This window comes from Lutzomyia longipalpis, chromosome 1 (assembly GCF_024334085.1).
Source record: "Lutzomyia longipalpis isolate SR_M1_2022 chromosome 1, ASM2433408v1".
Classification (NCBI taxonomy): Eukaryota; Metazoa; Arthropoda; class Insecta; order Diptera; family Psychodidae; genus Lutzomyia; species Lutzomyia longipalpis.
Genome location: NC_074707.1, coordinates 35993750 through 36008303, shown reverse-complemented (window position 1 = coordinate 36008303; position 14554 = coordinate 35993750). Strand labels below are relative to the sequence as shown.

Below are 14554 nucleotides of genomic sequence, written 5' to 3'. Positions count from 1 at the left end.
CTGTGAATTGTGGTGCTCATGATGACAAAACCACACCAAGTAAGTGTGCCCTCGTTACTGGCTAATCACACGAACAAGTAACCCAATTTGGTCATCCCCATCATCCAATTAACTTCTAATATATTGTCTTAATCAACAAGCCATGCACAGGCCGATACTTAAAATAATACCAACCATGTTATATAGGCAATTTAATGGGGGCTACATTGTTGTTCTGAAAGTCCACAATATACGCACCACAAGGCTGATGCTGAAATTATTCCATTGAGAGCAAAATCCTTGTAAATGTATTAGATCAGGACTAAACATTGTATCCTTCTAAACACGGGCTTTACCGTTTTACTTTATCCTATAAAATTTAAGGAGGTACTTTCTCTAAACTTACATCTAATTGTTATCTTGTTCAATAAGTACAAAAATATTTAAAATAATCTGAAAATTAAGCTAATTTTTTAGTCATACTTTAATGATTCGATTATGATTTAATTCAAATTAATTTATTCATTTTATTTCATTCAATTATTTTTTTTTTACTAAATAAACAAGCAAAAAATATTTTTGCTTGTTTTTTGATCACTTTTTTTATTTAAAAAAAACTTTAAAGTAGCTTTAATATTGCACAAACATTGCCCCACAAAAATATCTATTATTCCGATAACTCTATTTTGGTATTTCCGTATCCTGAATTTTACACATAAAAAAATTCCAACACTAAAACCCTTCAAATTCAATAAAAGGGAACGTTTAAAATACCCCATATTAATAAATGAAGCAAAACCCATTGCATACATTTATATGCTTGGGTCTCCATAATATCGATTTTTACTTGAGGGTACCGCAAGTGGATTCGTAATACAGCACACCACCCTCGAAGATTGGCAAAAGGTTAAAGAGATACACGAATATTTTTTGGGTAAAAGTCATAAATCATTCGGTGTGGAGCGGTGTGTGACTTAAAAATTGATTTTCCCCTCCGAAATTCGGTCAAAATTTGCTGTAAGTTCCACATGGGTAGGATTTCGGGTGGGGGGTGCGTTTTTCGGGTGGACGGAGGTGTTTTGTGTGTGGCTTCGGTATATGAATAATCGATTTGAGGGCACTCCACCATTCTCCGGGAATTTATTTCGATGCGTGGGTGGGTTGGCAGAAATGCTTTTCCATCCGCCAGATTCGCTCGAATCACTATTAGTTTGGTATTCGTTTCGGCTGTGTAGCACTCATGGTTCCGCAGAAAGCGATATACGCACACACAGAATCCCACAAAGAGGGAAAGGGGATGAATGGTATTGGGTTGTGTGTTGTTTGGGGGGTGGGATATCAAAAAGCCATGTTGGAGAAGCACAAAGCAATGTCGGAAAGTGGTTGAGATTGAAAGCTTTTTATGCGATTCCTTTTCCTTTTGGGGATTTTTTTCTCCATCTACTTTTGCAGTCAGCAGCCAGTGTCTGTTTTAATTACGTGGAAAAAGATAAAATTAAAGAGTTTAATTTGCTGTTTATGAATCGCTCTTTTGTGAGACTTATATACAAAAGAACGTTCAATGGGGATGGGGGTGCAGTTCCTTTTTCCTAATTAGGAGACTCCTTTTGAAAGTTCTCTTAACAGAAAAAGAGTCCAGCCTTTGGAGGAGAATCTCTCTTCCCCCTCTAGCGTTTTTCAAATGCTGCAATGAAATGGAAAAATGGGACAAATCAAAAGAAAGTCCTCCACCCCCGCCTCACAGGCTTTTATGCAAAAGAACCCCACTCATGGTGTCATTCATGGGAACCCTGGGTCGGCACACTTTCACGGCCGGAGATGAAATTCAACTCATCCCTTTTTCGGCTTCACTACACACTTTTTGGGTCTTCCCCCCAGAAAGGGGCTCCACCGCAACCTCGTTTTGTCTCTGAGCCCCCACATATGCCATTAGAGACGAGTAGGCAAAGAGAGAGAGAGAGAAATGTAGCTCATCTCAACCCTTTTGGCAGGCAATGGGGTTGGTTTCAATACAATATTGATAAGTTGCCAAAGGGTTTCATCGTTCGGTGTGGTTTACAAAAGAGCTTTTCGTTTCGTTGTGTGGCAGCCAGATGAAGATTGCACACAGCATCCATAAAAGATTAACATCTCCGTTTCCCATTCGACGCGGATATCCGCCTCCCCTGTCGGTCACCCATTTCTTCCCTCCATTGTACTCTCACACACACCCTTCAAATTTCCCTCCCATCCCCGCTCAAATGATCCTATTCCATGAAAATAGGATGTACTTTAAACTCAACTTCCCTACAATTTTTGACATCATACATCATGTAGAAAGTATACTAAATTCTACATAATTTTAAACATTTAATCAACACTGTAATATCTATTCATAATCAAATTCTATAGACTGGGATAGTAAAAGTTCTATGTAGATAAAACAATTCTAGGGATTTTACAAAATTTTATCTGTTTTCTGTGAGTTTCCTATGAATGGATTATGGTATAAATTCCAAATTAATTTGAAACTTTTTTAGTGTTAAGTCTGTTAAACAAGAATTGAAAGCAAATTGAAAGAACAAATTAACACATTTCATTCATACATAAATTACTTCGTTAATTCCACTTTCAATCTGCTAATTCTTCTGCTAATTTCTCTGCTAAATGCTTCTATTTATTATCTTGTTTTACCACTTCAGAATTTTCAGAATGCTCTAACATATGAATACACGGATGGAACTTCCAATTTTTCTTAAACCAAATAATATTTTCCAGAAATTATGAATTATAAAAAATATAGGTATATAATTATTCCGATATAATTAAGTCATTAAAACAATTTTTAGTGCTCATTAAGTTTAATTTAATATAATAATGAAATTTTATCCAATTTAAACTTCCAATAATTAAAAAAAAAATAGGAAAATATTGCCATTCATTTACTAGGCGTAAAACATTCATATGCAGCAGTATTTATATGGGTTAGTTAACCGACCTCAGGGATTTTTCGAAAATTTAGCAAATTTGATCAACCCAAATCGGATTTCATATTTATAATTTTGGGAATCCTAATTAAAATTTTATTTTTCGATAAAATAACTTTATCAATTTAAATTTTTTTGAGAGTTTCATTGGAATTTTCATAGATATAATAGACATATTTGAATATTGAGTAAATATTTCAGAAATTCTCTTTTCGAAATGTCACATCATTATTTGCTCGCTATGAGAAGAGTGTACAGTACACATATATGTCAAGGCAAACCCCTTCTCCCTCGAGGAGGCCCCATTAAATTCAGAGAAGTACGAAAATTTGGATTGAGAAGAAAAATAAAAAAACGTCCTCCAACATATCTATGGGGGCCGTATGGTTTGTGGGGAGGTGGGACTTAATAAAATTTATGCTCCCCATCAGCCACAGTAATCAAACATTTGCGTCCATGTCGATGTAGCAACATGGTTTCGCATCAGGAATCTATTTTGCCAAAATGTACATGAATAAATATACATAATCACGAGCTGAAAGTCTATTGGATTTTTGGGAGGAGAGACGATTCCCCCCTCGCTTGTATCGGGCGGGGGAGGATTAGTAAGGCATTATTAACCACAAATTGGATGTTTTAATAAACTTTTTCGTGCACCCCCTCAATACCCGATTCGCTTCCTGCATAAACATCACTAATTAATGTTGAAGTTATTTTTCCATGAGGATTATCGTCCTTTGTGTTTTGCATATAAATTTTCATGCGGCGGTTTCCTGTCGCCCTCCCATTCCTCTTTCCCCCTCATATACAACATCAAACCACGCAAATTTGAATATATAACCTCCTTTTACTCATGTTACAACGGTTACAACCGAATTACAAATAACTCTCTCACACCTTTATCCCGTCGCCACCAGCATAGTATTTTACAATAAAGTGTCCCATTTCGCTTTAACGACATTTAATATATCCCTCTAGCGCACGCAAAAGTATTGATTTTCTGCTCAAAACTTTAATTTATAATTTAATTTTCTTCAAAGATATTTCATTTATCTTGCGCTCAACTCGCAATATCCACCAACAATTCGCGTTTCACACCATCTATGATGCTTTCTCCAGCAAAATGGCGTGAAAGATTAATTCCATTTTTAGATACACGCGCGTCTAGCTAAATTATTGCTTACTTGTTTTATATACCTGCTTTGGGGCTTTTCTGATAAATTTATTAATCAATTTATATGCCAACGAATACAAAATTTTATTTATAATTTCAAAAGGCCTAATATTGAATTACTTTTGATATTCCCATGTATTACATACAATAAATTATTAATACAAATTTAATTAATTTTGCCAATTTATTTTTATAAACTTCCAGTATTAAACCATAATTAAATTTTTATGTAAATGAATAAAATTGCACACGATATGTTCTGTTGGTGTTGTCGCCCAATATTTTTCTTAAAATCCCTTTTTAATTTTTTTTTTAATAACAAAGTTTTGTTTTATAAATGAGAAAATTTAATAGTTTTGTAGACAATTTTGCAATTAAAAATAAGAGCTATTTTAGTTTAATTAATCCTCACGCATAAGCTTAAGCATAATGATCATAAATGTGAATAATTCATAAACCAAAATAATTAAAAATGAGGTATAAACTTTCTAACCACCTTGTAGAATCTGCACAATTCAATGAGCACTCTCTCCCCCTCAACCCTTATCCATCCACCTCTTTTAACCCAAACAATTTTGCCATATCCCTTCACATATTCCCGCATGGCAGGAGTTTTGCCGGAGCGCTCACGTAAAATCATAAATTAACCAACCCAAAAAGGTGCAATAGTGAAGGAACGGTAGCTTTAGGGGAGGGGGAAGGCGAGGGTTCCGGAAGAAAAGGAAGAACTTACATGAACTCCTTTAAATTTTAATCATTTTTGGTTTCATGCAATTTATAATGTCTAATGCATCCTGAATTCACGACTCCGTGCACAACTCAATTCATCTTATACAGATTGAAAAATATCCCCCTGTGGGCTCACTCCCACCCGCATACACAGGAGAGAACAAGAATGGAAATTAACTGCGGATGAGCTTCCCCCATATCATCCAACATAAATCGTATATTTAAATTGAAGAATATCATTTTCAATGTGGATCCATGAACTCAATTAAAATAATTTTCTCTTTCCGAATCACGTAAAACATTTCAGGGAATTGAATAATTTAGTATTGGAATATGGTGGTGGATAGGTAAGGTATCCTACCATATTATATTTAAGATTTTTTTCAGACATACCTACCTTGTTTGATGTTATACACATAAGTAGGAGGCAAAGAGAAATTTGGAATATTTTCTGTATCAATGTCTGTCTATAACGTTTGTTGAAAAAAAAAATGGCGTACATAATTTATCCTTTGAATCCTTTGAATATATTTTCTATCTATGAAACAAGTGAAAATTCTTGGAAAAGGAAAATATATTATTTTTGCAAGCTTTCAGTTCTGACTTTGAATATACATATGGACTGATGAACAAGCAGAGAATTTAAACTTTGAAAAATATTTTGTTTTTTTTTTCGTACAAGGAGAGAGATTGAGAAACCTATAGACTTTTTACAATTTTTCGCCAATTTTCTTGATTTTTTTTTTCGGTTAAGAACGGTCTTTATTATTTGAGATTATTCCGGCTTTATCGTTATTTAATCATGCTAAAGAAACTCCTATACTAAACAGCTAAAAAAAAAATATCGGAAAACCTTAAATCACAACAAAGCTAAGATTAAAAAACAACAAGAAAAGAACTATGTAAAACAAATCAATTTCAAACTAGTCTAGTTCATTCGTCATTGTCATTTAAAGTATGAATTATCACAGAAGAATACCCAGAAAGTGCAAGATAATCTCTATTGGTGTTGATTTGATTTTTACGACATCCTATAAGCAATTTGTCGAATTTGGGGTTTCCGCAATCTCGATATCTTATCCTCCTCCGCTCCCCCACCCTTCCACTCTCCTGAACTTCCTTCGACAGATGACCTACTTTCATCATTCATACTATCGCTCATATTTTATCGCACAAGGGGGGAGTTTTTCGATTCATAGGAAAAATTTTGCGTCCCAACCAAATGCCAATTTAGTTGGAGCCCAGCCTCATGGCATTGAAGCATCATCGTGGGAGTCAAAGTATCGATGGGAATAATTCCACTCAGCAAAACACTGACTAAAAAGCAATCCAAATCCACTTTATTACATTTGTAAATAATCCCCCGCGTTGACTTGCCCTTGTAATAGAATTTTCCCCAAATTGTATTCTATATAGGCTTGAGATGGGGGTGAACTGTCGTTTTTATGTGTGACAGTGTTGTGGAATGGGTGGGAGTGTGGATGAAGGAAAAGACAAACTGGGGATGAATTGAAAACTTTTCACCACCCAATTTGCTGTGTTACCTCAACCCCGTTGTGTTGGAAAACCGAACGACGAATTTACGGCGCGGATCTCATGGGGATATCGAAAACACTTGAAACTTGTTGTTTATCACTTCCCTTCAGATGGCTTTGTCATAAATTCACTTTACTCGCGCTCTTGGTTGACAAAACCTCCAGAAAATCATATGATCCCGCACGCTTCTACCCCGCAATATTCTAATTTCTTCCCGCGCCAAATGATGTAAAAGGGAAGAAAGTTTTCCTCGTCATTTTGCACTTAACCCCAAGAAGGTAACACGTTGGTTGAGGCGTGTGGTGGGAGGATGTTTTGCGGTAACTTTTCGCCAACACATCTCAAATATTACGTAGAAATATTATGTATAAAGTTGATGATTGCGCAAGTAATACCTACGAAATTTTCTGAGAATTTTACTTCCTCAAAGCTTTTTTTTTGCTTAACTCTGGTTAAGTATTTATTAAAGAAGATCTTCAGTTGAGAGTTTTTTTTCTTCTTGGTACAAGGTGTACGTGACAAGATTTTTCAATATGAGCCCAAGGATATTGTTGAAAATCAAGGTAATCTGTATACAAGTCTTACTGAAATCAGGATGTAATATCACACCATGGGAGGAAAAGCTACAGAAAAATCATGAAAAATTATTGCAACTCTTTACTGCAAATGAAATAAATAAACAACACACTGCACCAGCAATAACATCAATTGCAACAGCAACAATGCTATTTAGGTCGCAGCTACATCACTATATATATTCAATACAACATTCAATGTTGGCATTAAATATCGAAATTTAAAATATACAGACAGTACTATCGACTATTCATCCCATTCATCCGCATTTGATACATTAAAATAAATTATCAACCCACACTAGAAAAATCGCCTCAATAATTTATAACACTGAATCATGGAAAAGGAAGTAGATTTTACAAGAACATTACAATTTTGTTTTCTTTACATAACAGAATGATTGTCTAGGTCCATGAAGAAGACTAAATACAAGGGAAGCTGCTTAGTAGCTCAATATGAAAAATTATTTATTTTTCAAGCACATTTCAGCAAAGAATTCAGCAAAATTTAATGTTTCGGACATTTTTCGACCTCTTTCAACTCTTTTTATGAAGGTTTTTTTCAAATTTAATTTTCCTAAAGTTGAAATCTTAAAATCTTAAAAATTATTTAAGAAACAAATCCTAAATATAAGTAAGACTCAACTCTGTCTTACCTGGAATCCATTGATCGATTAAATGTTTGAATGGAGACAGCTTAACATGTAATTCTACATGGCTGCTAACTCCTTCGCTTGGCATTGGAAAATCAAACTTTAACACTGTGACATTTCTTCAGTGTGTCGCAATGAATCGAATAATGGAGACTTTGTCACCTCAGCAGCGAGCTTTCTGGGAAGAGTGGGATTTGTTGTGTAGATACGACCTGCTTTTACCCCCCATACTCTCCTCACATCTCTCTCATCCAACATGGTAACAACGGCGTTCATTTATTATACACATTTCCCAGTCCCATTAACCCTCCACCCATGTCACCCTCTCTTATACTGAACACCCACACGGCATGTGTAATAATTTCACATATTCCCGCCCTTTTTGGACGACACAAAAAAAAGTAGGGGAACGTGGCCCAAATCGGACCGCCGCCCAATTGCGACCGCCCCTTTTTCTCGTAAATGACGAAATATTATAAAATTAGTTTCACTACATTATGAAGATATTATAGTAAGGTAATGTTAGCGCCTAAAATAAATTAATTTGGTACACAACAGGGCAAATTAAAAATCAAAATTCATTTTCAACACTTGGCCGACATTTTCTGATTTTAGAAACTAAGTTGATATGAGTTTTTTCCCACTATTATGTCTCATATTATGCCGCGTTTCTGTAGCTTAGAGGGTCTAGTTTATTACTTGATTTACAATTTTTTGAAAGATTTTAGGCATTTTAAGTAATTAAGTGAAAATGTAATACATGCAGAATGGTCTAATTGCGACCCCCAAAATGTTTCAATTCGGACCGTCTATTTCCACCATTCACCACGGTAAAGCAGTCGCGCATGCGTGTAGTGGTGTGGAAGTGTCTCTCTCACACAGAACGCGCTGTGTTTTGATTTCGGGAAAATCAATATTTTTTCACGTTTCTTGAAAGTTTTTTCGCAGTGAAAATGTTCCTACAACCAAAAGGGAAAGCAGAAAGTGTAATTTACGCATTCCTCAGAAGAATTTTCGTGGATTTTCTGCGAATTATGTCAGTGAGTGCGCAATTGTCTGTGTGTGTGAAATTCCGTGTAGTCACCTCAAGGGCGAAATGTCAAAACAAATGTGGGGAAAATTGAAAATAAATTCTTGATTTTCCGGCTTTTCCGTGTAATTCATGGCGTTTTTCCTATTTATAGTAAAGATAAAAGTGATCTACTAGTGAAAAACCCACAAATTACGGCAAAAAAAGGGGGTCGCAATTGGAACACTCGGGGGGTCGCAATTAGAACACCGTGGTGAAAAAGTGCAATTTTAGCAACTTTTTTTAATTACATTATTTCTCAGAACAGGTAAGAGTTAGAATGTTTGCATCTATGGAACAAAGTTAGCCTATTAAATGACCTTTCCAATGGTACCAAACTTGGGAAGATTTAATTCATTTTAATATAACTTTTTTCAGTCCTTCTGAAACAGAATTTAGGGGGTCGCAATTGGGCCACGTTCCCCTATGTAGATGGAACAAAATGCGAGACATTTTTTTGAGGAATTTTCACAAGGAGGGTTTAGCAGAGAACGTGTATACTTGAGTAAAATGGGAGAATGCAGAAAATTTGCATTATTCCTTTTCGCTTTATTTATATGCTACATGCTCCGAAGGACTTACACGTTTCATGCTTCGAGTGCGTGTGTTTGGAAAAATGCTACAACTCATGTAAATTCAGCATTCTATCATCGATCGAATTTGCAAAGAAATGGAGAAAGAGGGAAAATTGTGGAGACGTTTTGGTGCAGGAAAGGGATAATGGGGTAACTTGAAGACACCTGCGACTTTTATATATATTGACAGAATGCAGAATTTTTTTGAAAATATTCCCTTAAAACGTATTTTCAGTTATGGAAATATATAGAGAAATAATTTTATTTTAAATTATTCTAACCCATTAAGGGCAAAAATGTTTCTAAACATAGAAGAAATTAAGTAATTATGCTTTTTCTCTGAAGTATGAGGAAAACAAAAATTGTACAAAATTGTCTCATGACTCGTGAAAAGCGAGGAAAAAAAGTTTCCTTTTTTTTTCAGGAGAAAAGTAAATTAAATTCACTGACTTTTAGCTCTCTAATTAATGTGCATGGAGGAAAGTTTAAGGGATGTGAAGCAAACTTTCTCCCACTGAACTTATGAATTCGTATATATGTAACATACTTTTGAATATGTGTATAATTACACACATACACCCCATATTACCATCCAAGGGGTTGAAGCCAGGGGATTATTACATTTGCTTTCATCTCAATTCAAACTCCAAACTTGTTAGTCTGTTATCTCAATAAAAACTAATTGTGCTTCCTTTTTGGAGGGATGAGAACGTGGGAGGATGCCTGATGATGTCCTAGATTGTTGGCAAAATTAATCAAGGATTTCCCGTTACATACTGAAATTTCTACGGATTTCACCCCCGAAGCGAGCTTTAAGCTCCACCCAAAATCGATGGTGCCCTAGGCTATTGGGATTTTTGCCCGAGATGAAGGGTAAAACGAAAGTGATAATAACACCAGGGGAGTGTGAGCTCTTGACACAAGGATTATCCTGGGTATCACGGATGGGTTGCTGAAGTTATTTGGGACTTCTCTCTTTACAACACTACCGTGAATGTGGGAAGTTCTCCCACAGCAGTGGCGATAACTGAGACTGTCAGTGCACACGTAACTCAATTCTGTGTCTCTCTGCACGATATCGCACCCATTTAATTGACAAAAGGAAAATCATAATCACAATCTCCACAAGGAGAGTGGTGAAACTTTGAAAAGGAAGAAAAGCCCCTTCACCACATAACTTTCGCCTCAAAGCTGCTATTATAGGAGATGTTATGTAGGAGAGAATCTTTTGACAGTGAAAGCTCCCTCAAGCCCATTAAAAGCTAATCACTTGCAGAGAATGCAAAACAATCTGCTTATTCAATGAATTAGTACTCAGCATGAAAATCATCAATATTAATTATTTATTCCACAAAACTAATTCATCGCAATTTAGAGTCCTTTCATCGAATATTATTTGATGAATTTGGAAATGCTAAAAGCAAGGACATAACTAATCCCACCCACATACATAACAGGAAATTTGAAAGGCTTTCGGAAATTCATATTCATAAATTTAAACCCATGCCCTAATTCAAAAACAGTAATTATATATTGAATAATGTATTCACAAACATGTTATTAGTTGAATTGAATTCGTACCTATGCGTAGTTCAATATTAATTGGTTATACTCCCCATTTTGGTCATGGTTCAGTGATTTTTTGTCATTTTAATATAAATTGTACATTTATAATGGCATTACAAATTGTTAATTATAGGTTGAATATTATTAAAATTAGCATGACTATGATTGATTTTAATTGTTATGACAACAATCCTTTATTATTTAGTTTGTTTGCATTTCAATTGACCTAAAACTTGTACCAAATAAAACATTACGGTGAGAAAGGGCCACATTTGACCTTTTGCACTTGTCGTTCTGTTTTTCTGACATAGTTTGGAGATATGTATATTTTTAGAAAAGGTTGTAATTGAAGAATATTTCCAGGAATATTTCTTTACAATAGGGAGAAAATTGACATTTTCACATTGAAAAAAAAATCAATTTAAATTACAGCTATTAAATAAAAAAAAATTTAAATGAAAAATAAATGAACGATTTTATTAAAATTCATGCCATTTAAAAAAGAATATTTCAATATTTAATTAATATAAAATAATTTATTTTCATTCTTTAGCTTTGTTTTGATTATTTTCATATTTTTGAGGAATTATATTTATTTTATTTATCAAAAAACTTTGCAAGAAATCATCTTTCTTGATAGACTCGGAAAAACAAAGAAAAGTAAACTAAGCTTGAGCTGCATTTTCTTGAATAGAAAATTTGAATTCAAAGGAAAGTTTTGACATTAAAGTTCCATAATTCCTAAGGAAAGTTTATTGTTATAAAAAATTATTAATCTATATAATTTGAGAAAAGATAAGAAGAATACCTAAAGAATTTATATTAAACAAGAAATAGCTTCTATAGTCGGAATTTCGTCTTGTTATTGGGAAAAATATCTTAATAAGCAATACCAAGAAGATATTTTTCTCTGGAAAGATTTTCCTGCTTTCACGCGAAATGAATTTTACTTCAGAGCAGATTATTTGGAGATTTCCATTTTCCAAGAAATTATTATATTTCTTTTCTTATTTCCGTGACTTTTATCAAAATTACTTCTTGAAATCTCTTGTTTAAAATATTGTAATACCTAGAGCTTAAAAGGCAAACCCCCGTATATTTTGACTAAAGGCTATAAACTTTAAGGTAAAAAAATTCAAAATTCAAATCAAACGATTGAGTCTAATAAATTTTAGCGACGTTCTGATTTATTTTTAATCTAATTTATTTCTTTATTTATTTCGTTTTTAGATTTTCTCTAATCGGAAAATAGGCTCCAGTCGCTTCTCTAATAAAAAGTTTTGTTCACCACAATTTGATTTTACTACGTCAACCATACATAAGCTCCATTCTTGCCTATAAAATGTGGTGCATGAGTAGAATAAAAAATCCAAACATACAGGAAGACCTAACATTTCGATATGCTTCAGCAGCTGAGACCCAAATACCGGATGAGAAAAACATTTCGATGAAAATCTATGCGTTCATGTTGTATGAAAAGCCCCGAGATTGTGCCACACAATATTGCATTGAGAAACATATTAATATCGTCGGAAGTATTATAATATGTATGTATATAAATCGATACTCACTGATATTCGGATGCAACTTGGGGTGAGTACTTCCTCCTCTGTTGCTGCTGCTGCGGCTGCTGTGGCTGCTGCTGCTGTTGGTATTGCACACCAACGGGCATCTGCACCACATTGATGTAGTTTCCTGAGTTCAGCTGCTGTGCCTTCGTCTTGTTGGGCATCTCCCCGCCGGACGACTGCGGCGTCGGCGGTCCATGACAGTAGCTTTTGGCTGCTATGCTGGGATCCATAGAATCCATTGTGTTTCATAAATCCCCTCCAAGGGCGAATGCCATATTCACCCCTCTCACTGCGACACACACGGGCGAGCCTGCCGAGGCTCAGCAAAAACGGAAACTCCTCACGCACGAAACGATATCTCCTATATCACTGTGGGGGCCCTTCGACTACCGATATAATCCTCGTCAATTTTGGTTTTCCTCCTTTCTCTCTAGCTTTCTCTCTATATCGATTGTATAGCACTTTTGGGAGATTTTATACAACTTTCAGGGAATGGGGATTTGCTATATATTTATTTTATATATAGCTTTGGTGGTGTTGTATGACTCTATGTGACTAAAATTCGCCTAAATATTACTAAAATCAGCTTACAAATGCTGCCTACTACTTATGTGTACCGGATGACCTCAACTGAAACTCTCTTCGCTTAGCCTAGGGAATGTTTTCTTGATTTTCAGCACAATGGCAAATTGTGTTTTTTGTGTGTGGTACGCCAATCGAGAGGCATCACACTCATTACACCGCAGGATCATCGATAATTCACCAGAACGAGCTGCTGGCACGAAATACACGGTGGGGCTTCGCAGTAGCACCCACCACGGAGCTTTTCTCGCTCACAAACTGACACAGAGAGATTCCACATAATAATTAATATTTCTCTCTCACTTTGGCAGTGGTAGTGGGGTTGGCTACACACCGGGACAAGGTGGATGATGATGACGAAGGAGGCTGATGAATTTCACCTTGGCTCAATTTTTTTATACCTTCCTGCTGACTCTACCACCGCCCCTCACCTCCTTGCGCGCTATATACGTTGGACACAATTTTGCTCCACTTTGACACACTCTCTATGTATACTTTCAGGCCCAAAAGCTCTTAGTACTGCGCCTATGTAGACACTCTGGTGGGGGTGTGAGATTGTAAGAAATTAAGCTCTCTCTCTCTGCCACGGCTGTGCTTCCTCACTCAACCGGATGTGGGACGACGGCAACGCAATTTTCACAAGTAGCCAGCCATATGGGCGCTTTTGAGCTTTGCAGCCATAATCAGGGTAATATTTCGTGGTGCTTTCATTTTCTCATCGATTTTCCGTGTGGCCCAGCTTAAACCACCCCTCTGACACATTTGGATTTTTTTCACCCTCACACACACATACACAGCTTACGCACTTTTTGGGGCCCACAATCGAAAGCTCTCCTCCCTTAATCAGGCTAATTCACTTTCACAGATGACACATCACAATTTCACTTTTTTCTCTGCTTTTCTTTCCTTCTTTAGCAAAAAAAAAGAAACGATGGAGCTTTCAGCAAACGGAAGTAGGGTGTTCGTGCACTTCACGCAAGGGGTGCGCCCCCATTGAGCTTTCTCACAAGAAGCACCACGAGAAAAAAAGGTGTAAGAACTTTGCCCACACAAAACCAACCCCCTTTTCAGAGCACCTATGCAATCGTTTCCACCCTGTGGGTTCCGTGTTTTCTTCCACTTTGAAAATTTTCACATCCGCCTTTCCACCATTTCGTTCGTGCACAACTTTTTCCCACACTTCCACTGCCTGTACCACCCCAAAAATCCACTTCACGCACACTCGGAATGTTTTCACGCGTTCACACGGGATTAAATGGTGCTTCGGTGCGTGCTGTGGAAATGAATGTGAAATTTTTCACACTGGAAAATCCTTCTTTTCAGCACTTCTTGTCAAAACAGGCAGCCATTTCCACTTTAACTTCAACAACACCCACACACACGTATACACACCATCGATGTGACTTTTCCCAGTGTTTTTGAACGAATAATTGCGGAAAATTGGGGGGTAGTTGAAAGAGGAAATTTATGTGTGGCAGGATACATCGCCAAAAAATTTCCCTTCTCTCAGCTTGTCAAAGGATAGAATTTTGTGCGCATGGTCATAGAATTTCCGCGAAATTGGAAAATCCTTTGATAT

General features: G+C 36.0%; 1 protein-coding gene across 1 annotated transcript in view; it reads right to left on the bottom strand.

Moving 5' to 3' along the window:
• Positions 1-14432, bottom strand: part of LOC129787038 (FERM domain-containing protein 8) — a 57602-nt gene extending 43170 nt beyond the window's left edge. Inside the window, exon 1 of the mRNA XM_055822332.1 lies at positions 12394-14432. Coding sequence (XP_055678307.1) covers positions 12394-12632 — 239 coding nt within the window. The 5' untranslated portion in view covers positions 12633-14432. The remainder of the gene's footprint in view (positions 1-12393) is intronic.
• Between the last annotated feature and the right edge of the window lie 122 nt (positions 14433-14554).